Here is a 25,715-nt window from a genome sequence, read left to right as displayed (position 1 = left end):
TTAAATATATCTATTTGATCTTCAAGCATCTTAAATCTCAGGCAGAATAAGGTTGGTCAGAGATCAAGATCTGCTGGCAATGCCAATAACAAAGAGAATCGAATACGATATACTTTGGCTTCACGTTGTCAAGACCTGTGAAAAATATTTGGATACTACTTGGATATGCCGGGGTTCATCAAAAAACATTCATTTAAGTCATTGACTGTTTTGGCTCATCTACTAGCATCTGAAGTCAGAGTTATGTTATAGTTAAAATTTGTTTGCTAAAAAAGTACAAATTGTATCGATACTAAGGTTATATCATGCCAGACTAGCTGGTTAGTGGTTCAACGTCAATGTTATTGCTTTTTTGATGCATCCATGTGTTTGTATTTTCATTCCATTTCACAATGGATTCTGTGTTTTTACTTTTGTTGATATTTCACTAATTTATCTTGATAAAGGTTGTAGTTTGTACATTACCAAACTTGCCATGTTCTTCGGAATAGGTTGTTGTTAAACATAACACGTAGGTAGCTACCTACCGAATAAAACACAGTGGAATTGATTGAACTCTGGTGGGAACAGAGGCTTATTTTGTTGATGTATATATTTCTAGTACCTTATGGTTAAAAAAGTTGTTTTTTATTGTAACTGGTGATTGTCTTATGCATTATGCATTTTGCTGAACCTGAACGTTAAATCTTATTTCAATTTCATTAGCATTCACAGCTTGCATTCCAGCATGAAATGGTATTTGTCAAGACCAGGTCCGACCTTCAACTGTGGCGCTGTTGATACAAATATCACTAAATATGTAACTGCAGAAATTTTAGGTTGTAGGTTTTGTGTTGTAGGCTGGCAGGTTTGTAAGTTGTAAGTTGTTAGGTTGTAGGCTGGAAGCTTGTTGGTAAGAAGCTAAAGTTAGGTCAGGTATGATCATGTTATTTTTCTTGTATTTGTGAGACATGTAAATATAATTTTTGGATTCAGGATGTCAAATAATGTAAGAATATGAAAATATTCTTGAAATCTTCTTAGGACTTTATCTTGACATTTACCCAGGAAACTCTGTAGTATGTGCCTACCTACCTCCTAACACTAAGCACCTGCCTGCCCTAGACAGAGACAAAGTTGATGCTGCTAACTTTGAATACAAACAAAAGCCTCAAGTTTAAATGTTTGGCAGATTAGCTGGGGTAAATTGTTTTTAATGCCTCACATTGTATAGGATCTAAGGATCTTACTGAAAACAGGACAGGAATAAAATTAGGGTTGGAAAGGTGACTTTGGTTCATGTGTATTAGCCCAATGCTGGTCAAATATGTCCTTGAGGCCAGGGTTTCGAAGTCGGAGTCGGAGTCGGAGTCGGAGTCGCCCGGAGTCGTGGCAAGCAGCCAGGAGTCGGAGTCGGAGTCGGAGTCGGTCAAGCTGCCTCGACTCCGACTCCGGAAAATAACTAGAATCTGTGATATCACTTTTCAGTTTTTTTTTTTTTTACCAGTTGCCCGCGGTAGAATTCGCTTCCGGCGATAAAAATTGCACTCATCTTGTTTTTGTTCTAAATGACAAACATTCGATCTTACAAGTTTCAAGTTATATCATAATTTAGTAGCCAAGTATTTTGCATGCCTGTTATAAGTTCCACTATCTGAAGTATTTCACGAGTCAAAAACTAAATGACAACTGCATCTTTATTTTCTTCGTTTATGCTCCGAAAAGTATCAACACATAGGAATGACCGACATGATGGCGATGCTCGTGTTCGTGATACGGCCGCCTTTCGCGCTTCTCGGCGGGTTTCCACGCTGACCGCTGACCTCTTGTGGATTCAGCTGCGTCCACGTGGGAGAAATGGTGACTGCATGAAGGAAACTGGAGAGTATGAGCGTTCTCCCCGTGCACGTAGACCTAGCACGTGGCGTCATATCACGCAAAATTTTGGCGGCCGCCATTGCCATTCGTATCAGACCCGGAGTCGGAGTCGGAGTCGGAGTCGGAGTCGGAGTCGGAGTCGGTCAGGAGCCCGGAGTCGGAGTCGGAGTCGGAGTCGGAACAGCGCTACCACGACTCCGAAACCCTGCTTGAGGCTGAGGGCATCTGCTGATAGTGCAAACTGCTAACACAGCATAATAAGATCAGGCAGCTTTTCCAATAGGTAACAAACATGTTTTGAACTAACAAGTAACAACAAAGTCAATATTTTTCCAGGAACAGTCACCTTTTGAAGATATGATAAGGAAGAAGTAAGATTCTGCAGACAACTCTTACAACAGATATCAGTACCAAAAGAACAGACATGTTCTCAGTTCCTGACAGCTACCTCCAGCTGGATGAGGATGAGGGCGACCTGATTGACCTCCCTCCAGAGGTTCTGTCTGCAATTGATCAGGTGAGTATTTTACTGCATACAAGGCTGAAACAGTCTGTGACTTGCTACAGTTCCTGCTTTATATATGTTCTATAAAACACGGTGCTTAAGTTTGAGATTAATCTTAAGTAGTTCTTCCCTGCCTTTAGTTTTCCCATGCCTTAAAATGCCTTCACGATGCTCTTTTGGCTCTGTATGCTCACTTCCATTCCCTTACAAAATGCGCCTGGCTGCAGGCTACCTTACATATATCGTCTCACTCGAAATCCCATTGATCTCAACCCTTTTTTTGGCACAGGTGCTTCCGAGTAACGATCCGTTGGACCGTCCCGACTTTGACGTGGTCGACTACATCAATCAGCTGTTCCCTAACGAGCAGTCGCTGAGTAACATCGATGACGTCATATCGTCGATGACGGAGCGGGTGCGCGTCATCGACCAGGAGATCAGGAACGTGGTGCGCGGACACACCAACTCCGGACAGGTGAGACGCCGCCGTGTCTGAGTGTCTGCTGGCAGGGAGTGTGTCCGACAGCAGGGGTCGTGTCCGGGGATGTCTGACGACAGTGAGAGTGTCTGCTTACATCAGATGGCAGTGAGAGACGTGTCCGCTTGCGTCGGACGGTGGCCAAGAGTTGTGATACACTGTCGGTGCCATTCGTAGGGTAGACAGCTTGATAAAATTTCAATGTTAGGTAAGAAGTATCATCAACAACGAGGTGCCTTTTTCGGTTTTGACAGATCAATTTGTGTGAAGCTCGGGACGCATGAGCTTAATCCGAAATTTAAACAAACGACTAGAAGACGATAAAAAGACGATCACTTGACACTTACACTTCTCGCTTTAGTTGCACCTTGTGAAGAAAGTAAATGGGAAGCTTTTTTGCTTTTACCTGTGACCCCGACCTGTGATGCCGAGCCATGACTCTAACTTTTGACCCCCTCCCCAGGATGGTAAGCGGGCGCTGGAGGAGGCGCAGAAGTCGATCGTGCAGCTGTTCAACAAGATCTCCGAGATCAAAGGTCGCGCCGAACAGTCTGAGCAGACGGTCAAGGAGATCACGCGCGACATCAAGCACCTGGACCAGGGCAAGAGAAACCTGACGGCGGCCGTCACCACGCTCAACCACCTGCACATGCTGGCCGGAGGCGTCGACACGCTCCAGTTAGTAGCTGTGGGAGGGATAGGGTAGGGAGGAGAGGGAGACTGAATTGGGATGGCTACGGGCTATAATATGCTGCATTGTGTGGGTAATGAACAGGAGATGTGATCCATACTGAATGACGACTTATTAAAACTTGTGGGTGACACAGCGAGTGCGAACTGCAATTTTTGAACAATTGCTGATCTCAGACAAACACGTTCTTGCATGGCATGAAGGTATGTGTTTTTGTCGTAAAATTCACGCAACCATTTCACCTTCTCAATTATATCTTGCACGTATTTTGTTGGTGCTCTACCTTTATTCAGTTGAGCCGAACCGATTACCCACGCCGAGCTGATGTTCGCCCCCTATCACCGTACCCCTTTCCCAGGTCCCTGATCTGCCGGCGCCAGTACGGCGAGATAGCCATGCTGCTGGAGGGTGTCATGAAGGTCCTGGAACACTTCGACAAGTACATGGACATTCCACAGATCAAGGAGCTCGCCGATCAGGTAGGTGTCCCAGTAGGGGAATTGTAGGCTTATCGCTGTAGGGAATTAATATTTTGCTGTGTCTACAGCCCGAGTCTGTAGTGTTTATGTGTTCAGCTGTAAAAAAACATTCATTCTTCCTAGCACTTCATGGCCCTGTTTTGCATAAACATGTTCGCATTCAGCACCACTCTTGCGCCGCGCTGAAAGATGAGTGGACTTTATAAGCGCTGAAAAGTTGTCAGTTGTGTAACATATTAATTAATAAGCCACTGAGCACGTGACCCCCCCCCCACGCATAAGCTCGTTGCGTTGTCTTATGTCCCCTACCCATCCCGCGTGTTTCAGGTGCACAAGATCCGGACCGACTTGGCAGAGCAGATCACCAGCGACTTTAAGGAGGCGTTCTCGGCGGCCAACTCCAAGAAGGCCATCCCCAGTCAGCAACTGGGAGAGGCATGCCTCGTCGTCAACGTTCTGGAGCCCAAAGTCAAGTGCGTCCTGCTTAGAGCCTCCTGGGGGCGTTATTCGTATGCTTTTCTGGCTGCGGAGTATAGCCTATTGTTTTTACTGCTAAATCAATAAATTTTCGCAACTCATCATGATGAAAAGGTGCTCTGTTTTCTTATGTTTCGATTTATTTCTGACGGCCAATCATTCGTCGTCCCTCTTTTGTCAGGCAGTTTTTTGACTTGCCATGTTTGTCTTCCTCCTTCCCCCATTTCCACCCATCCATAACCGCCTCAGACGGCAGCTCGACCTGCGTTAGTCTCCCCCTTTCTTTATCCCCCTCCCTCATCACCCCTCTCTCCCTGTCCGTGCTCAGACGGGAGCTGCTGATTTAGTCTCCCCCTCTCTCTCCCTCCCTCATCACCCCCCCCCTCTCTCTCTCTCTCTCTCTCTCTCCCTCAACACCCCTCTCTCTTCCTGCCCTCAGACGTGAGCTGCTGCGCTGGTTCGTATCACTCCAGCTCGCCGAGTACACACACCTGTTTGGTGCCAACGAGGAGTCCGCCTGGCTGGATAATATCGACAAACGCTACACGTGGCTGAAGCGGCACCTGATCGAGTTTGAGGAGCGCTTCGGCCGCCTCTTTCCGCCCGAATGGGAGGTCTCCGAACGGATCGCTGTCGAGTTCTGCCAGGTCACAAGGTGAGCGCCGGGTGGCTGGTCGTGCGGCTGTTTGTTTGTGGGTTTGGGAGGGGAAGGACCGAGGACGTCTCTGCTGACGTCTTCTAGAGACGTCCAGTTGCAATGGATATGGACGATTGTTCTTCACATTGACGCCCACATATATGACGTATGGTAGAAAAAGGTTGTCAGCCCTCATTTTACGAGTTCACGAGTTTTTTTTTGTGAGGCCTTTCCACAAGTGGATATTTTTTATAAACTTTTTTAATCTTAATCACAATCACCGACTGATATGTCAAACTCCATTGGCTATGTTGTACAGGGTGTCCAGAAAAAAGATACTACGGAAATTAAGTCGCATTCATTAACCCGCGCCCCGTTGGGCTCTGCCGAGCAACGCGCCCGGTTGGGGGGGGGGGCATTTTGGCCCCCCCTAAGATCTCGTGAACCACGCAACATAGCGACAAGCGGTAAACGGCGTTGGATAGCCCCAACGGGGAACTACCTTGTGACCCAATTTTATTGACCTAGGTCAAACCGATGACGTCACAGGTCAGGTCAAAGGTCCAATTTTCACCGTTTACAGGCACTTCAAGAAATGCGTTGTAAAATCGAGTAAAATGCATTTCATTGAAAATCATCGATGGGGAAATGTTCTTCAAACACATATTTTGCTATTTGAGGTCACTGATACCAGGTCAGGTCACAGAGGTCAGGTCACGGGGGGTCACAATATGAAAGTGTCGTGTGATACATGTTTTATGGTCCATTTTACATGACAAATGCGATTATATGGGTCAGGCAGCCTTTGGGGCCATTTTAGATCACGTTTTGGTCAAGGTCAGGTCAAGGTCAGGTCAAGGTCAGGTCAAATTAGGTCAAATTTCAAAGTTAATATTTTTGCATAAAATGGGTATCAAATCGATGCAGCTCGTCACAGGGAGTTCAATGGTGGTCTTTGTTTTGCCGTACGTGGTCTAGAATTGCTAAAAATTGAGTTCAAAAATTTGACGTCATCATCTTTGAACAGTTTTTTCGCTATAACTTGGCCAAAAAACGAGATATCGATCTGAAATTTGGTATGTATATAGAAGAGCGCTGGGACTATAACATATATTCCGGTTTTTTCGAAATTCGGGAAAATTTTGGATTTTTTCAAAGTTTTTCTAAAAAAATCAATTTTTTGATTTTTTTTTGGTCAAAAACCAAAAATTTTGAAAATCCGAGATAGCAGTTTTGTAGCGCCGCTTTTTGTCTACTAGACCATATAAAGAACTTTGAAATTGCTTGATAACTGTAGATTTGGTGAGCGTTTCAAGATTGCATGTTTTTTGCTCATTTTTGCTCGAACATGACCTCAGTTTGACCTCAATAACTCCTGACCTAAGGTGACCTAAGACTTGAAATTTGGTGTGAAGGTGTCAAATTGATGCCCGGGAAGGTACTGAAAATTTGGCGGCGCTGCGCGCCGCCGTTTTCTTGCTATTCAGGAAAAACCACAGGGGGGGGGGGCCAAAATGGCCCCCCCCCAACGGGGCGAGGGTTAACACACGTGCCGATTTTGTTCCAAATTCATGTGCTTATAGTGCAAGATTTGGCAAAACTCATGAGCACTGTAATGCGTCGTTGGAAAGTTGTCTGCCTGCCCTCCGAGATGGTCAACATGACCATCAGTCACCTGCAGACTGTGCTAGTGCTGGAGCTGATCCGCCGTAAGGCCGCTCACATTGAGTATCTGCTTTGAGGAGCTGCCGCAACTAACCAAAGAGTTTACATGCCATGTAGCACCTGTCTGTTTTGCCATATTTTGGCGAATACAAGCATTTGCCATTTTAAAATGTAAGGTGTTTATTTTCGGAATTACAGCAAAAAATAATAGTATCCGTTTTTTCTGGACACCCTGTATAACTCCCAAAGTAACGATTTCCCTTGTGTTCTCTGTCGCAGGTCGGAACTATCAGCCATCATGGCGAGGCGTGTCTCCGAGATGGACGTCAAGCTCCTGCTGTTCGCCATCCAGCGCACGGCCAACTTTGAGACGCTGCTGTCACGTCGGTTCTCCGGGGTGACGCTACAGGACCGCCGGACGGCCGCTGCCGCCGCCGAGCCGGCCACGCCGAAGGAGGTGAGGCAATGTCGGACTGTTCCGGACGTGGTCTGTGGTGGGCAGGGGAGGGTGGAGTTGCCTTATTTGACATCCGTTCTCGATTTGCATGCTTCCTGACTGGTGGTTCTCGCCTGTGCAGTTTTGATCTTGGTACTTGTTCACTGCGGTAGTCATCTTACCACTATTGTTATCTTACATTATCATTCAATGTTCAAATATTTGGCAACAGTTATAACTCCAGCCACTTGACACCTATCTCCTCTCACGCTCGCAGTCGACCAACCCTTTCGGGGAGCCGGAGCCGGAGCCCAAGTCGACGAACCCGTTTGAGACGGAGGAGGACGCAGCCGAGGCGGAGAAGTCGGTCCCCGCCCCGCCTCCGCCGGAGCCAGCGGCGCCACCCTCTGACCCGTTCCAGGGTCTGATCAGCCAGTGCTTCGAGCAGCACCTCAACATCTACATCGAGAGCCAGGACAGGTAACCGAGCCAAGATAGGTTGATGGAGCACTACGAAGGATAGGTTTGCTCGGCGTGTGTGGTACGTTACTGCCGATACATGACTAATTCGTTTTGCGTGTGATTCAACATTTTTAGTTCGTTTCATGGCAAGAAATGTGATTGAAATGTATTCATATGCCAGAGTAAAAGTTAACACATTTACGCCGTTTCTCAAATGTTTCGTTTTCCTTTTGTCATGTACGCGTCAATTTTTTCTTCATATTAATACACCTACGGTCTTTAATGTTGTCGTCCTAGCGTCTGTTCACCTCACACTCCATTCGTTCCCTCCCTGTCGCAGGAACCTATCGGACCTGATGGAGCGCTTCAGCCAGGAGCTGAAGGCCAAGGGTTTCCCCAGCGCGGCCGCCGAGAGCTCGCTGATCCTGCCCAGCTGTGCCGACCTGTTCATGTTCTACAAGAAGTGTATGCTGCAGTGCTCGCAGCTAAGTCGCGGCCGACAGCTGCTCGCTCTGACGGCCGTGTTTCAGAAACATCTTCGGGAGTACGCGCTGAAAATTCTGCTCGCCAACCTACCCAAGTGAGTAGGCATGAGGGAGGAGAGGGAGGGGAGGGTGCGCGTCAGGAGTGCGTGCCGCTACGCTTGAAAAATGACTACGCCTCGTGTTTATGTGGGTTGACGCACATCCAATATCGTAATTGAACTTACATGAGCAGCTCTTACATGTTACATACGTGTCTCAATGTTAAATTCATGCTGGGATCTGATATACGCTGTTTTACCAGTATGAAATCAGCGACGGACATCTTCCGTTTCTATACATATATGTCTCTCGTAGGCACTTTGTCCTTCCTCAGCATGCCGGACTCTATCACCTCATTATTCTCCTACTATCTACTAGGCTAGGCGAGCCGACCCGTACCCCAGGACAACGGGATCCTGGAGGTTGAGCCCCCCACCGTGCGGAGCCAGTCGCGGTGGCTGGGCAACACGCCTCTTTGGCCCTGAGTTCTGTAAGGGCGGGACACTCAGTGGGGCGCCGCACTTGAGGAGCCATTCCCAGTCGTGATGCCGCCGGGGGTGGTGTTGGAGAGGTGTCGCCGGCGGGGTTCGGGCACTTGTGCTCGTCCTCCGTCGGTGGGACTGATCTGTCGCTGCCCCTGGCGGTGACTCGGCGAGGCGTCAAGGGAGGAGGCGGTATCCGACCGTGGGGGGTGGTGAGTCTCTCTCTCCCCCTCGGAAGGTGCCGCCAAGTCCCGTACAGTCAGCTCGGCCGTCCTAGGCCTTGTAGCGGCGCCGTTGCGGAGCGTCGGCGGCCGAGCTGGCGGAGACCAAGCACACTTACATGGATGACCGGACCAACCCCCCTTCCCCTCAATCCAACCCCTCGGCTTCGGCCGATTCTCGCCCGTTGGCCTCGGCCGGCGGGCGAACGTCACACGAGAAGGTTCCTCGAAACCCAAAGATCCTTATCCTAAGGAGCAGTGACAAACAGCTGGGTGCGCTGTCCCCCTTCCAACGGAAGGACGGCTGCGACCGCCTCGGCAAGATCCTCCGCTGCGATCGGATGCGCGATGGGGCTTTGGAAGTCGAATTCGAGAAAAGTGGGGAGGCTGCAAAAGCCTTAAGCGCCACCCGATTTGTGTATACCGAGGGACGGGCCTCCGGCAGGAAGCTGGTCTCTGTCTCTCTCTCAGTTGAGCCGCACAGGTCAAAGAACTCGAGCAGAGGGGTCATCAACTGCTTTGACCTCAGAGACGTGAGCAATGACGACATTGCAGACGGCCTCGCCGACTTTGGCGTCACAGCAGCACACCGCATCTTGGCGAGGAGAGGCACGGTCCCCACGAATAACATTATCTTAACCTTTGACTCCACCGACATGCCGAGCGAGGTTCGCGTGGGGTACGTGAGGGTTCGTGTGCGACCTTACGTCCCGGCACCCATGCGTTGTTTCCGCTGTCAACGTTTTGGTCATACGAAGGACAACTGCCGAGGCAAACCCGTGTGCTCCAAGTGTGCTTCCCAGGACCACACTGACGACACGTGCAGCTCGGAAACCCCTCGATGCGTCAACTGCGGAGAGGGGCAGACACCGCACTCCGCGTATGACAGGTCCTGCCCTACATACGTTAAAGAGAAGGAGATAAACACCATCAAGGCTACCAGAAATCTGTCGTTTAAAGAGGCCCGGGAGGTGTATAACCAAACTCACCCGAAGACCTCGTATGCCCAAAAGGTGAGAGTGACAAACTCAACCGATGCCTCCCAGATGAGTGTTGCACAGCTTGTGCAGCTCCTCAAGCGATTCGGCCTCACTGTCGTAGCCACTGATGGCTCAGCGGACCCCCCGGCGCCTCGTGTGCCGCCGAGCGACACGGAGCAGGCTGCTCAGGAGTCAGTGTGGGGTCCACCCAGTCCGGCTCCAGCCGCGAGTGGAGACGAGTGGACCGTCGTCCAGCGCCGACAGGGTGGTCGGCGCCCCCCGGCGCAGGGTAAGGCGCCACCCACCCCGCCCCGCCCCCGACCGTCTACGGCGGTGCAGGAGGCTCTGCGGCGGGGGGAGGAGGAGAGGAGGGCACGTGAGGCGAGGAGGGCTCGCCTCGTCCAGAAGGCCCTCGAGGCTAAAGAAGCCTCGTCTGCCGACTCCGCCTCCGGGAGTGCCAACGCGGCCGCCGCCGCTGACACCCCGGAGACACCTGAGGCGGGGACTCGGCCCATCATGGGTCCCCCGCCGCCTCCTCCACCTCCGCAGCGGCGGCCACCACCGCCGCTGCCAGAGACGCCTGTGTCGAGGACACAGGCCGCCGCCTCGACATCCCCGTCGGGGCGGCAACAGTCCTCCGCGGCTCCAGGGCGCCTCGCCAAGCGGCAGACGCCCCCGAGCTGGTCGCCCTCGGAGGGTGACGCCCCTCGGGCGAAAAAGCCCCAGCAGGGCTCGAGCCACGCCCGATCTGCCTCCGCTGAAGGGAGGCTTCACCGAGAGGGCTCGGGGCACCCCCGCATCCGTTACGGGGGGAGCGCCTCCTCGGAGTTAGAGGACCTAGTCTAGTCTTTCAGTCTAGTCATTTCCTCTTTTATCCTTTTATCTTTTTCGCGCTATTGCGCTTTTTTACCAGGTGCGTTTCTCTCGGTGTTTTTTACCTTTTTTTGTGGCCAGTCAGGTATCTGCGTGCGCCTTTGCCTCATGTTATACGCGCCCTTTTTGCGCCTTTTTAACCACGCCTTTTATTCTACAGTGGAACTGTAGAGGCCTCCGAGCCAACTACCAGGACCTACAGTCTCTTATCCGTTGGCGCACACCCCTTGTTTTAGGTCTCCAGGAGACCAAGCTAGCGCCAAACGTTACCTTTGCCATCAAGGGTTACTCTGTTTTTAGAAGAGACTTAGACACCCCGACCATTGCCCATGGAGGTGTACTTTTGGCAGTGCACCACAGTGTGCCCGCACGTCAGGTTCCGCTGCAGACTCCTCTGCAGGCGGTAGCCGCTAGAGTTGATTTCAACCACCGGGAGCTGACAGTTTGTTCTTTATACCTTCCACCAGGTATAGCGCTCCCGGTGGTTGAGCTGCATCGACTTGTCGATGAGCTTCCACCTCCGGTCCTGGTAGTCGGCGATTTTAATGCCCATAGCCTGGCGTGGGGATGCGACACGACTGGCACTCGTGGTCGACTTTTAGAATCTTTTATCCGCGATGAGGCGCTGTGTATTTTAAATACAGGACAGCGCACCCATTTTACAACACCCTCCGGTCAAACATCGGCTCTGGACCTGAGCTTAGTCAGTCCGCGGCTAGCTCAGCTTTTTACCTGGTCCGTCCATGACGACCCACTCGGGAGCGACCACTTCCCAGTGTGGCTGGAGCACCAGGAGACCCCAGTGTCAGGCAACCGTCCACCCAGGTGGAATGTTCGGAAGGCCGACTGGGGCGAATTCCAGGCCGCCGTAGAGGCCACGGTTTTATCCAGAGCCGACGCCTCTGTGATGTCTACAGAGGATTTTACATGTTTACTCATTGACTCCGCAAACGGGTGCATACCCAAGACGTCGAGTCAGCCTCGTCGTCCTCCGGTCCCGTGGTGGACCAAGGAATGCGGAGATGCGATTCGTGCCAGGAAGCGCGCTTTTAGAAAGTTTGACCGGAGCAGTACTACTGAGAACCTCATCGCTTTTAAGAAAGCGCGGGCTTTTGCCCGTCGCGTTTTAAAAGAGGCAAAGGCTGTTTCATGGCGCACGTACGTGAGTTCCTTAAACCGTTTTACTCCTACGACCCAGATATGGGCACGCATGAAGCGCATTGAAGGCCGGTTCAGCTCTGTTCCGCTTCCGGTTTTAAGAGTGAACAACACGGACATATCCCACCCTTTAGACGTCGCAGAGACGATAGGCCGTGCACTCTATCAGCGCTGCCGAGGAGAGCCGTCCTCACGACCTGCACCAGCCGCCGTGGACTTCAGCACAGCTGAAAATTTGGTGTACAACGAGCCTTTCTCTATGGCTGAGCTCACGTCTGCCATCAGCTCGTTGCGCAGCGTCTCAGAAGGTCCGGATGCTGTCCACAACGACATGCTCCGTCATCTCCCGGCGGTTGCCCTCGAGGCGCTGCTAGCAACTTTCAATTCGCTGTGGGAGACTGGCACTTTCCCTGAGACCTGGCGGGAAGCCACTATCATTCCTATCTTGAAGGCTGGCAAGTCGGGACATGACCCTCTCCACTATCGGCCCATCTCTCTCACATCATCGCTTTCAAAGCTGATGGAGAAGATGGTCAATGTGCGTCTTAGCTGGTTTTTGGAACATCACGGTGTTTTTACAAACGCCCAGTGCGGTTTTAGAAAGCACCGCAGCCCTGTTGACCACATTTTAGCCCTCGACACCGAGATACGCACCTGTTTTACTGAAAAGAAGCACCTTGGAGCACTGTTCTTTGATATTGAGGCGGCCTATGATACAGTGTTACGACACAGAATACTTTCCAAAGTACACAAGTACGGCATACGCGGCCGGATGGGCCTCTTTATTAAGAACTTTTTATCGGGTCGTCGGTTCAAAGTCCGAGTTGGCAGTAGTCTTTCGAGCAGTTTTACTCAAGAGAACGGAGTTCCCCAGGGCGGGGTGCTTAGTGTGGCTCTCTTTGCAGTGGCGATTAATGACATCGCTGATGATCTGCCGGTCTCGATCGGTAGATCGCTCTTCGTGGATGATTTTGCCATTTGGTTTGCCGCTTCAAGCGCTCGGCATATGGCCAGACAGCTGCAGCTTGCAGTGACGCGGTTGGAGAGATGGAGTCGTGACAACGGTCTTCGTTTTTCAACAACGAAGACCGTCGCTATGCACTTTTGCCGCCGCCGCTGCGGCGACCTTCCCTTGGGAATCCAGCTCTATGGACAGGTGATTCCTACTCGTCCGGTGGCGAAGTTTCTTGGGATCTTTTTTGACAGTCGTTTAACGTATAAAGAACATTTTAGAACGCTTCGGGAACGATGTTTTAAATCCCTGAACGTTTTAAAATGTGTCGCCCGCACATCTTATGGTGCGGACCGCAGGACCCTTCTTCTTCTATATCGATCTATTGTACGATCGAAGCTAGATTACGCTTCTTTTGTCTACGATTCAGCGAGTGAATCTAGCAAGAGGGTCCTGGATACAGTCCATCATGCAGCACTCCGAGTAGCCACCGGAGCATTCCGCACCTCGCCCAGGAGCAGCATTCTTGCTGAGGCGCATGAACCGCCACTTTCACTCCGCCGTCAGATGTTGGGTATGCGGTACGCGCTGAAACTGCGCCAATTTCCTATGCACCCGACGTACCCATACGTTTTTTCACGGCATGCCACCCGATGTAACGGAAGGTTACGACCCTCGTTCGGAGTGCGCATGAAAGAACTGTTTTCAATAGTTGACATAGCATTGCGTAACGTTCGTCGTACCTGGGCTGCGCCCCCTCCACCGTGGAAAAGTGTCAGTCCACAGGTGGATCTTTCGCTTTCTGCAGTTCCAAAGGGCAAGTTGCTGCCTGCAGAGGCACGAGTCCGAGCCTTGGAACACCTTGCCTCTTACGATGGTTTTATTCCTGTATTCACAGACGGCTCTAAAACACCTGAGGGAGCGGGCTGTTCTTTCGTCGCTGGCGACGATACCCGTTCATTTTCGTTGCCATCTTTCGCCTCGGTGTTTTCATCGGAACTTGTTGCCATCGAGAAGGCTTTGTGTTTTATTGAGGTATCGGACGGACCTTTTTACTTGATTTTATCGGACTCCCTAAGCAGCCTGTTGGCCCTACGGAGTTTTAATCCAGCCGACCCGATCGTTCAAGACATTTTAGCTCGGCTTCAGTCAGTAGAACAATCGGGTAAATCTGTTCAGTTCTGCTGGATTCCCAGTCACGTTGGCGTTCATGGCAATGAGCTGGCAGACGCGGCTGCAAGGCGTGCTGCTGCAGCACCCTGCACTCGTCGGTTGCCATTGCCGGCGCGTGATTTTTACCCTGCTGTACGATCTTTTATTCTAACGGAGTGGCAGGCAGAGTGGCGCCTGCGTGGAGGCAGGAAGCTCCGAGAGGTGAAGCCGACTCTGGAGCATTGGAGGTCTTGCTCGCAAGACAACAGGTCAAACGAAGTGATTTTATGCAGGCTCCGCATCGGTCATACGTATGCGACGCATGGCCACCTTCTCCGCGGAGATGAGCAGCCCGTTTGCGGCGGGTGCGCCGTGCCTCTCACCGTCGCCCACGTGCTTTTATCTTGTCCACTTTTAGAACCAGACCGGACGCGCTACCTCGGCCGCATCGTTCCGGGTACCACTGTCCGCCGCCTGCTGGGTGACGAGTCACCCTGGGTTTTATCTGGCAACATCTTTTCCTTTATCCGTGCAGTCAAATTCCAAGCGATTTACTCGACCTGACCCAAATCCTCTCTAGTCTCCTTGTCTAGTCAGTTGTCTATTACGACGCTTTTGCGTTGTTTTATTTTACCCTGTCTTTTTTTATAAAGTCTTCTACTTTCTAGTCTTGATATCTAGAAAGTTTCTTCTTTTGAAACACTTGTTTTACTAGCGCGACGTTATGGGCGCAAAATGACCTTTGCAGTCGACGCGCCCTAAAGCCCCAATAAACAAACAAACAAACTCATTATTCTCCATCCCGTGTTCCCTCAGGCAGACAGTTAGCGGGGCCACGGGCGGCTCGTCTGGTAAGACGCTCCCGATCGACCTGAAGGACCTGTCGAACCTCTCCAACCTGCGCGACATGGCCACAGCCGGGTTCCTGCACAACTTCCAGAACCTCATGAAGGAGGGCGAGATACAGCGGCTCACCAGGGACGACCTGGGGCGCGTCTGCAGGTAACCATGGTGACGGACGACCTCGGGCTTGTGTGCAGGTAGCCATGGCGGCTCACCAGGGACGACCTGGGACGCGTCTGCAGGTAACCATAGCGACGGGATGTCAGCCGCGTCTGCAGGTAACCATGGTTACTCACCAGGGAGTCGGGGACGATCTCGGACTCGTCTGTGGATAAACAGGACGATAGTTAGGGCATTCGCAGCGCTACTTACAATGTGACAATTCAATTTACAACATGGCATGGCTTGTAAATAATTTTAAACTTGCATGTACTCGTTAGGTATTTTGCCTGCGACAGAAAAAGGGAAGTTCTGGGACAGAAGCGATGTACGCGGGTAGTTCGTTTCATTGCCACCATCGTTCACTGAGCCCCCTCCCCGTCGGCAGCATCCTGACGACGGCCGAGTACTGCCTGGACACGACGCAGCAGCTGGAGCTGAAGCTGAAGGAGAAGGTGGAGCCCACTCTGGTGGACCGCATCAACCTCGGCGGAGAGCAGGACGTCTTTCACAGGTCCGTGAGGAGGAGGGTGCAGGCCTGGTGGGCGGTCCCTTTCGGGTCTTACCTTGACACAACTGGTTTATAAGTTGAGGCTGGTAGAGGTAGGGCTAGTCTTGGCTGCTCAGTGACGTGTAAAAACCAAGCGTGCCGGCCATGTGCGATCTAAAAAGCCATTGAATTTCCAAACATCGTCACCGTTTGTCTCGATCATGCTTAACTACCCGTCCAAGGCAGTCATTTGTTCGTGGCATTCTGTTCCAAACTCACCGTCTGATTGTTAACGTCCGCGGTTCGTTGCAGCGTGATCGGCAACTGCGTGCAGGTGCTGGTGCAGGACCTCGAGTCGGCCTGTGACCCGGCGCTCGTCACCATGACCAAGGTGGGTGGTCGACGGCGCACTAACCCGCCGCGCTCGGGCTAACACCAGAGTCCCCATATATCCTCATAAGTCATATGCATAGCATTATCTACGTCGCCTATAATCGATCATACGCTTAGTTCTGTTGGTAAGATATATCATGACCTCATGTCATCTTGAAGGAATGGTGTCCACTGTTATTTGCCTAAATGTTCTTTTGTGACATGCCTGTCACGATCATCTATCATGTTTTCATCCCAGTCAAGATACCAGATACTACCACTGTCTTTCCGCAGTTGATCGCATTACCGCCTTGCCCCCTGACCAACACCCACTCCATCACTCACCGCTCCCCGTATGTCGCCAGATGAGCTGGCAGAACGTGGAGTCGGTGGGCGACCAGAGCGGCTACGTCAGCCTCATCACTGGCCAGCTGAAGACCACCGTGCCCGTCATCAGAGACAACCTGGCCGGGTCCAGGAAGTACTTCACCCAGTTCTGCGTCAAGTTCGCCAAGTGAGTGCGTAAAACCGACTCGTCACATCCTTTTCAGAGAGTTGTGGTTAGTGATTAACCCGGCACCCCGCCTGGGCTATTTCCGTACCCACGACAGCCTGGGGGGGGGGGGGGGGGGGTCGGATCCGACCCCCCCCCCCTGTTATCTCGAGAACCAATGGTCGCATCGAGCCCCGCGAGGCGGCGTTCGAAAGGTCTCTACGAGACCTTCCCAAAGCACTCTTAAGATTTTAAGATTGAGGTCAACTTTCGGGTCAAGGTCAGGTCAAAGGTCAAATTCTGGGGTTTTGCATGATTAGGCTTACGGACAGCGGAATCGATAGCTGCTGCTCGAAACTCACCAAAAATGACCTCAAAGGCCTAGTGAAGATACCATGTGCGTATAGAGGTCATACTAAGTACGGGTCAAGGTCAGGTCAGGTCACGAAAGGTCACGGTTTTCACTTTCTGCTACATGGGCGTGCAACACATGTTTTATGGCTTATTTTTCACGCCGAATCCGATGGTAATGGTTATATGTGACCACAATTCACTTTGCTGGTGATAAGTGTGCATTGAAAGCATAAAAAATCGTTTATACTAAACGAGGGCTGAGAAAAAAAGGTCATTTTTTCAACTTTTTATTTTTGACATAAAAATGCACTTTTCTAGACGAGCTTTGTCCCAGGAATCTAGTGGTGTCATTTGTTTTCACATGCGATGTTCAGAAGTGCCTCTAATTCACGAAAATGCTTATGACGTCACCATGCCCTATGCATGTTTGTATTTGTATTTTTTTTTGTATTTATTCAACAGACCGTCAACAGGCACTTGACCCACTAAAAGACGGAGTCACAAGACTAAAAACAATAAATATGGCACACACAGGCAGCATACACACGCCGGGATAAAAAACACAGATACACATGTAACTAAAATAGAAAACAATGAACAATATAAAGAAATAGGCAATGAAGTTAAAATATGAAGAAAAAAATGTGTGAACGACCACTGAGCATAAGTTTTAAAATCCCATGTAAGGTGGGAAAGAAATCATGATGCAAGGTAAACCAGAATAGCTGAACAAACAGTAAATATGAACACAGAGATAAACGATGTATAGGTACTTTAAAAACACGTAAAAATGTATAAAGTGAAATGAAAAATATAAGAAAACATTAAAAATAGACATATTTAAAATCATAAAAATATAAAATCAATAAGAATCACCTACCAACAGTGACTAGTAGCCCGGAGGTGGTGGTAAGTTCGCAACGTATTTGATAACATGAGCTTTGTACACAAAAAAGCTGGTCGTGAAAAAGTCGTCTTTGGAATGAGCGAGGAATGAGTTTGTCTCTCTCGCGACACGACAGACCAACCCGTTCTGGACCGTGCTGATTCGGGCGCGACTCTCAGCAAACAGTGCTGCAGTGCGCGTCGGTCGGATAGGCACGCGTAAGGGGAATCGGGATAAGAGTATCTCAGAGTTCAGTTTCTCGGAGAACAGACCCTTTAGGAACAGGAGGTCGTGTTGGGCTCTTCGAGAAGAAAGGAACGGGACACGGAAATGCTTGGATAAATCTGGATAGGTAAGTGATGGGCTAGGATTGTTGGAGTGGTGGTTTAACCAGAGGAGAAACTTGTGCTGAATCCGATCGACGCGAACTGTGTGGGAAGTGGCTGCGCCTGCCCAAATGACCGTTCCGAACTCAAGGACAGAACGTACGTTTGCGAAGTACGCAGCCAACAGAGATTTCGTATTGAATTTGGCTTTTTTAGATCCGGTTTGAAATGAGCGAATGAGAAGCCCGAGAGACCGGTTGGCTCGGGCAGCGATATGGTTTATATGGTCCGAAAAGGTCAATTTTGAGTCCAGAACAATGCCGAGATCACGAATGCTCTTGACGGACTCGAGACTGGTGCCTCCGATGCTATATTTCACTTGAATCGGCTGGCGCCGAAGAGTGGTGGTGAAGGCCTTGCATTTAGACGGATTTAGAGTTAAGACCCATGTGACGCACCACTCCTGAAGGCGACACAGGTCGTCCTGCAGGAGCCGCGCGTCAGATGAGTCTTTGATTTTACGATATACTTTGAGGTCGTCAGCGTACAATAGACAGTTCGAGGTCAGGTTGTCCGGAAGGTCGTTAATGTAAAGAGCGAATGCCAAAGGAGCCAAAAGTGACCCTTCCGGCACGCCGGAAGTGACAGAGATCCAATCTGACGTTTTGCCGTTCACCACAACTCTCTGGCGCCTTCCGGAGAGATATGAGGCAAACCATTTGAGCGCTGACTGTTTTAGGTGGTATGATTGATTGAGTTTGTGAATCAAAAGCCGATGGTTGACACTTTGGAACGCTGCCGAAAAGTCTGTATAAATGGCGTCCGTCTGAAGTCCCTCCTGCATAGCTTCCCACGCCGAGCACAGATACACCGCTAAGTTTGAGGTGCACGATCTCCGAGGAACAAAACCATGTTGTTCTGAACATAGAGCCGAAGACACATGTCGGAAAAGTTGATCATATACTACTTTTTCAAAAACTTTTCCAAAGAGAGAGATGAGACTAATCGACCGGTAGTTCATGGGATTCTTTTTGTCTCCTTTTTTAATAAAGGAATGATATTTGCCTCTTTCCAGAGTTCTGGAAAAACACCGGAGTCCAAAGAGTTGTTAAATATTTTTGTAAGTGGGACGGTCAGCTGGTCTGCACATTCTAGGATGATTTTTGCGCTGATATTGTCAGGCCCGCATGCCTTGTTTTGGTCAAGTGCCTTTAAAATTGCTGACACTGTCCCTTCTGAAACCGTAAAACGTGGCAAGGTGTCTAGAGGGTATACTGGTGCGGCAGGGAGCGTGTTTAAAGTAGGCACTACAAATTTTGTTGCGAAAGCCCGGTTCAGAAGCATCGCCTTTTCACTGTCATCATTGATGATCGCTCCTTCGTCGTCCTTGAGACAAGGAATTGAACCTGACTTTTTTGTTGTTGTTGGAGCTATTATTTACAATTTGGGGGTCAAAAATCAAGATAGAAAGTTGAAATTTGGGACATCTAATGTTCTAATAGAGCTCTATAACATATATTCCGGTTTTTGGAAATTCTCAAAATTTTGGATTTTATTAGCTGTTTTCCAAAAAATGTAGTTTTTTGAATTTGTAGGGGTGAAAAACGCATTTTATGGAAAATCCGAGATAGCCATTTTAAAGAACTCGTTGAGCTGCGTCTATTCATGTCCTTAACCCTATTCCTGGCGGGCTCCGCCGGGACAAGAAACTGGCGGGGGGGGGGGGCCGATTCGGCCCCCCCCTGAGATCTCGAGAACGAAGCAAGATAGCGACAAGCGGTAAACGGCATCGGATACGCACGGCCAAGATCTACAATTTTTACAAAAGTCATTTTCAGGTCAGGTCAAAGATGACGTCACAGGGGTCGAAAAAGTCAAAATGGCGGCGCTAGATATGGAGAGAGTTTTTCTCGAATAACTTTCGAATTAGTCAAGATAGGAACAAACTAAGGGCATCATCGTGATCCTCTTGTCAATCCGCATCGAATGATATATATGTTGACCTCGAAAGGTCAAGGTCAAAGGTTGACCTCAGGTCACGTGACCTCGAGGTCATCATGTATATCATTCGATGCGTCTTGACGAGCTGAACACAATGAGACCATCCACGCGTCTGTATCTTGTTCCTGTACGGAGTTATTGGCCAAAAACCTTTGGTGACCTTTGATGACGTCACATGACCTCACAGCTGCCCAACAGCAAAACAGACCTCAAGGTAGTGAAGGTTGATCGTATATGAAGTCATGTATGGTATATGGGGCCATTCCGACCCGTTTTAGTGGTAAAAACAGGGAGTTGATTTTTTCCCCATTGACTTATAATGGGGAGGTCGCGAAACTGACCTGACCTTAGGTCACCGATATCAAAATTCCGAGATATACAAATTGCACATACTGGTACCCTAACTAAAGCCTGAAGAGAAGAAATTGATCGGTCAAAAACTCTAGCTCTGGCGTGATTGCAAACTTTTCTGAGGTAGGGTCACCAAACCGCCTCTGGTGACCTGACCTGAGGTCAGATCAACTCAAAATTTTCAGACCTGTTGCGTAGAAGCCTTTTAGGAAAAGTCACAAAATTTGAGCTTCCTAGCTCAACGCGTTTGGGAGAAATAACCAAAAAACCTCAGGGGGGGGGCTCCTGAGGCCCCCCCCCCCGCCAGGAATAGGGTTAATTTGCAATTTGCTTTAAACCCTGATTTTTGGCGATTTTTTAAACATTTACCACTTTTTGACTAAAAACGCCATGTAGTTACATCACTAAAATCGATATGTCTCAAAAAATTTTGAATTTTTTTTCTTAAAAATTACACAGAAGACGTCAAATTGATGGGGGAGAAGGTATGCCAAGTTTCAAGTTGATAGCGCAAGCGGTTCTTGAGTTATTCAAGAAAAACGGAGGGGGGGGGGGTCGGATCCGACCCCCCCCCCCCCAGGCGGTCGCGGGTTAACCCGCGCCCGGCTGGGGGTCCTGGATTTCCACGCCCTGCTGGGGGGGGGGGGGGGGTTGAACACCCCCTTGTAACTCGGCTCCTGGGCCACGTAGCGGTACGCGGAAGGCGGCGTTCGAAAGAGCGTCAAAAATAATGACGAAATTATTTCGGTGAATTTTTTGGTCAGGTCAAAGGTCAGGTCGCCAGAGGTCATTGAAGGCAAAATTTCGCCGATTTCCAGGTCGAATGTCGAAAATTTCCAAGAAGCCAACGCATAACTCGGGAACCAATAGAGCTACAGCGCCGCGGAAAAGCGCATTCGATAGCCCTATTAACGCCCTTTCTGAGCAATTCTTCAGATTTGACCTAACATCAACGGTTTTGCCTGCAGGGGCAAAAACGGCAAAAATAGCCGATTTTGTTCGGAAACAGTTTGTCTGCAATAACTTTAGCCCCGAGCCTTGTACGAGCTTACTTTCACCAGCATCGTGTTCCTCTCGTCAAGACGCATCGAATGAACTATAACTTGACCTTGAAAGGTCAACTTGAAAATTTGACCTCAGGTCAAGGTCATGACCTGACCGGAAAGGGTCATGTTGCATATCAGTCGATCCGTATCGTCGAGCTGAACACATATAAGGCGTTTTCATCGCTCTAGCATGCCATCAGAAGTTATTTGCGAAAAACTGTTAGATCCATTCGTGACCTAAGATGACCTCAGGGCATAAACAAGGGTCACGGACACCATTTTCATGTTCAGTGTGTCTAAACCACTTGTAATTCGGTGTTAGGGAGTGTTTATAATGTCTTTCGTCCAAAAGAGGCGCATTTCAATTTTCTCCCATTGACTTATAATGGGGAGGTCGCAAAATTGACCTGACCTTAGGTCATCGATATCAAAATTCTGAGATATACATTTTTTACATGCTATTGCTCTTAGCAATCGCTGAAAGTTTCAAAGTGATCGGTCACTTGGTGTAGCTATGACAGACATTGAAACTTTTTATGAGGTGAGGTCACTTCAAGTGACCTGGTGACCTGACCTTGAATGACCTTGGTCTGAAATTTTCACAACATGTGTAGAATTGATGTATGATAAGGTGTAGCCGCCGTTTTTGAGATATTCGCAAAAAAACCACAAGGGGGGGGGGGGTCAAACACCCCCCCCCCCCAGCAGGGCGCGGGTTAATGTTTGGGATACAGAGCTGATATGGTGCCATAGGTAGTGGTGGTAATGGTGTAGTAGCTTGAACGACCGCAGAGCCTCACTACTAACGGTAGTCGATGAGGCCACTCGTATTTTTCTGCCGTTGCAGCCAATGATTAATGCAGTTTGTACTTAAACACGCCCAACAATATATTACATACATGCTTCTATGCATTCGGGTTAACGAAGCAATATTAGATGCCTGTTTATCTAACTCCACCGACTGTGTTTCAGCTCGTTTATCCCGAAGTTCATCCAGCACATTTACAAGTGTAAGCCCGTGAGCACAGTGGGAGCCGAACAGCTTCTGCTGGACACCCACTCACTGAAGACGGAGCTGCTCGACCTGCCCTCTCTCGGCAGCCAGGTGCAACGCAACGCGCCCGCCAGGTAAGTCATGAGACGTGCCGGTACTCCGGAAGTGACGACTGACGTGACGTGACGCTAAAAGTGACGTGATGCTAGGTAAAGTATTGATCGGCCGGTGCGTACCGTTACATAAAAGCGAGTAAAGTTATATAATCGACGTGATCAACGCAGCATAGCTTCACGTAAGGTGACTGATAGTAAGATAATGGAACTCTTTGGAATGGCACTGCGGTTTGAGGCCCAGATTAAACATACTAAACCTACACCTAAACCGTGCATGTGTAATGCTTTAAAGTTGACACTTTGTTCCGAGGCTGGCAAATTGGCATGGCGTGGCGGTCACGTTAAATGATTGAAAAGTGCCGAGTTATAGTGGGGTGCAAATAGTGGCCTCGGGTCGGAATGAGGAAGCTATTGTATTCCGCGTTGGCCAACGGTCAGTTACGTAAGAAGTCGGTGGGTAGCCTTATGTATGATGGTCTTTCTTGGAATGGAATCCCCTCGCTAAGTTGCCACAAAAAAGTGATTTTAATTGTGCCGATGTTCAATAGCGTTGTTGGTCTTGGCAGATTATACTGCTATGGCTGATTGTCGTTTATAAGCCCTATGACGACATTGTATTGCACTGCCAATAAAACTGCCTGAGAATAGCCGTAAAGAAGTGCAGTCAAAGGTAAAAAAAAAAATGTAATAACTCTCAGCTCTGCTGTGGGCACGCACTAAGTACGTGGACGTATAATGATTACTTGCATGGTCTAAATGACAAATTTTACAACTGTGTTTGTAATGTGCAATTTGCTGTATTTGTTAAAACGTTTGTGCGATTTCCGATCTATATCTATCCCACTGCCGTTATTTCTTATGTTATCTCATGTTCGAGCTGCATTGTGAGACGAAGTTAACTGATGTTGTATAAAAAAACTTCCCCTCCCTCTCTCCCTTCCTCCCACTGACAGCCCTCTCCCCTTCTCTCCGTCCAGCTACACCAAGATCGTGGTGAAGGGAGGGGATGACCTCTCTCTCTCTCTCTCTCTCTCTCTCTCTCTCTCTCTCTCTCTCTCTCTCTCTCTCTCTCTCCCCCCGCTGACACCTCCCTCTCCCTCTCTCCAGCTACACTAAGATCGTGGTGAAGGGGATGACGCGCGCTGAGATGCTGCTGAAGGTGGTGATGTCGCCCCACGAGCGTCCGGCCGACTATGTGGAACAGTACGGCCGGCTGCTGCCAGAGTCCGACGCTGCAGAGTTTCAGAAGGTGCTCGATATGAAGGTCAGTACGCATCCACAGTATGGGTCATGAGAGCGCTATAGGGTCACACTTGGTTAGATGGGCACGGAAATGATCAGTTAATGGGTGGAATGATGGTCTACCTCAACAAACTCTGGGAGCACTTAGAAGTTTTTATTCCCTACGCCTATGTGGTAGGTGTCGCTCATGATGGCATGTCAGCAGTGTCCTCCAAACTGTGATCGCTGACGCGGTCACTGCTAACTTCTTGTCAGAAGGATTCTCCCAAGTTCTTTTAAAACCGATGACCTCTCACATCCCACCTGCTGCGGCCTGTCCCCAGTCCTCGACCCGCCGATAGGCTTCTGGATCCATAACCCGCTCATTGTTCCCTGATCAGTGATCACTGACCTATCACCCGTGACCCTTTCACAGACCCCTGACCTGACCTGACCCTCCGACAGGGTGTGCGCCGGGCGGAGCAGAGCCAGCTTCTGGATGTGTTCCGCAGCAGCCGGCCGGGCGGCGCGGCGGCCGCCACCGCCCCCACCGGCAGCCCCGAGCACGAGGCCGGCCGAATCCACCGGTTAGAGAAACTCATCAAACGACGAATGTAGCGAATTGCAGCTGGGACGGGGGAGAGGGGAGGGGTGATACTTGGTTGTTATGTTTTGTGGATGTGTGATGTACTGGGGATGTCACGAATTATATTGCTTTATTTTTTGTTGGTGCACGGTAAAAGTCACGCTTGTTGAATTCGTTTCCTAGTTTTTGCTGGGATGTAATTTATCAAAGTACCAAGTTCGCTCAACACAACTATTCCAGGGTGTTAACGGCGAACAAATGGGCCAATATATTGATATACGATACTGCCGCTACTGTGTTGTGTCTCACAACTCGTACCGTCGCCGGTGTGGCCCATCCGCATGGCTTGCAGGGGCCATCGTCCTAAGTCGATCGGGGACCCGTCAGCTACTGCTGCAATGCGCTCAGCGTGGCGGGCCGCGCTAACACGATACTGCGCATCGTTCAAACAACGCAGACCCCCACTACATTATTTCATTCTGACACACTTCCACAGACTGTAAAACTGAGCGTGTGGCTTACTCGCCTATTTGACCACGTGTGTTTGTTTAATTGCGCACTCGCCTGGGAATAACCGTCGGCGTATTAGCATGTTCGCTGACGGCAGTAGAGGGTTAAATGCTGCACTGAGCCGGAGGCCGCACGCACTCGGTTGTAGCTCCAGGGGGTGATCGAGCGCCCAGCAGCGAAGCACTGACGGTAGAGACGGCTAGGGGGGCGGAGTAGGGCAAACTGCGATGTTTGGGCAGTAATTTGAGTGACCCTGATACTGAGTGATAAATGAGGTGCCGGCAAACCAACAGACCGCGCAAAGTCGCCGACCGTTGCTGACACTGTAAATTTAACTGTGAGAGACTAACGGAGCCGTTTTGGGAATTGCCCTACTTTACTGGTTTCGAACTGGAGGGGCTAATGCTTAAACACTGAACTTCCAGAGGTGGGGGAGGTTGTTTGAGCCCGCGAGAAGTAAAATGAGGATAGTTCAGGCATCCACAGTAAAAGAACGACGGGAACGCCAAAAATACTTTACAACAAACGGAATGATCACTGAGAAGATCACTGAGGTTTTAAGTGAGCTAGATAGGCGAAGGATCTTGGATCAAAGTGGTCTCAGACGACTCTCATCAAGCTAGGTCTCTTCCCATCTAGTGTGCACTCTCCCCTTCCAGCCCCTCCCCCGCCGCGTGCCTCCCTCTGGATCGACCGATCACCGGCGCAGCGCGGGCCGATAGGCACGGGATCGAGCGATTACGGCGACATTGGGCAGCCGACACGCGATACGTGGTATGCGCCATAGCCGGCAGCACCGGGCAAACCTACGCAGCTTCACAGTGTTCATCGTAGAGGGGGGAACTCCGAGCAAGGGTGTATAGCAAGGGCTATATAGAACAAGGGTGGGTAGGGTCTGTCTCTGACTTGAGGGTGAATTTGCGTTGTTGCAGGTGTGT

The 25,715-nt window shown here is 49.9% G+C and overlaps 1 protein-coding gene across 6 annotated transcripts; it reads left to right on the top strand.

The window, feature by feature from the left end:
* Positions 1–127: 127 nt before the first annotated feature.
* Positions 128–24,553, top strand: LOC122389514 (vacuolar protein sorting-associated protein 53 homolog). Of its 6 annotated transcripts, none has more exons than XM_043381625.1 (17): positions 128–173; positions 2,194–2,374; positions 2,652–2,837; positions 3,304–3,518; positions 3,890–4,010; positions 4,338–4,483; positions 4,927–5,142; positions 7,069–7,246; positions 7,503–7,705; positions 8,028–8,267; positions 14,846–15,031; positions 15,420–15,545; positions 15,834–15,912; positions 16,259–16,407; positions 22,323–22,478; positions 23,568–23,724; positions 24,147–24,553. In XM_043381625.1, exons 2-17 carry the CDS (start codon positions 2,282–2,284, stop codon positions 24,297–24,299), a joined length of 2,604 nt encoding a protein of 867 aa, XP_043237560.1. In that variant the 5' UTR covers positions 128–173; positions 2,194–2,281; the 3' UTR covers positions 24,300–24,553. The 6 variants fall into 6 exon arrangements, with proteins under 6 accessions (XP_043237560.1, XP_043237562.1, XP_043237566.1 ...); XM_043381631.1 differs by having other exon boundaries at positions 171–240; XM_043381630.1 differs by having other exon boundaries at positions 173–193.
* Positions 24,554–25,715: the final 1,162 nt, after the last annotated feature.

The sequence above is a fragment of the Amphibalanus amphitrite genome, unplaced genomic scaffold (assembly GCF_019059575.1).
Source record: "Amphibalanus amphitrite isolate SeventyFive unplaced genomic scaffold, NRLGWU_Aamphi_draft 000361F_arrow, whole genome shotgun sequence".
NCBI lineage: Eukaryota > Metazoa > Arthropoda > Thecostraca > Balanomorpha > Balanidae > Amphibalanus > Amphibalanus amphitrite.
This window is presented reverse-complemented; position numbering and strand designations above follow the sequence as displayed.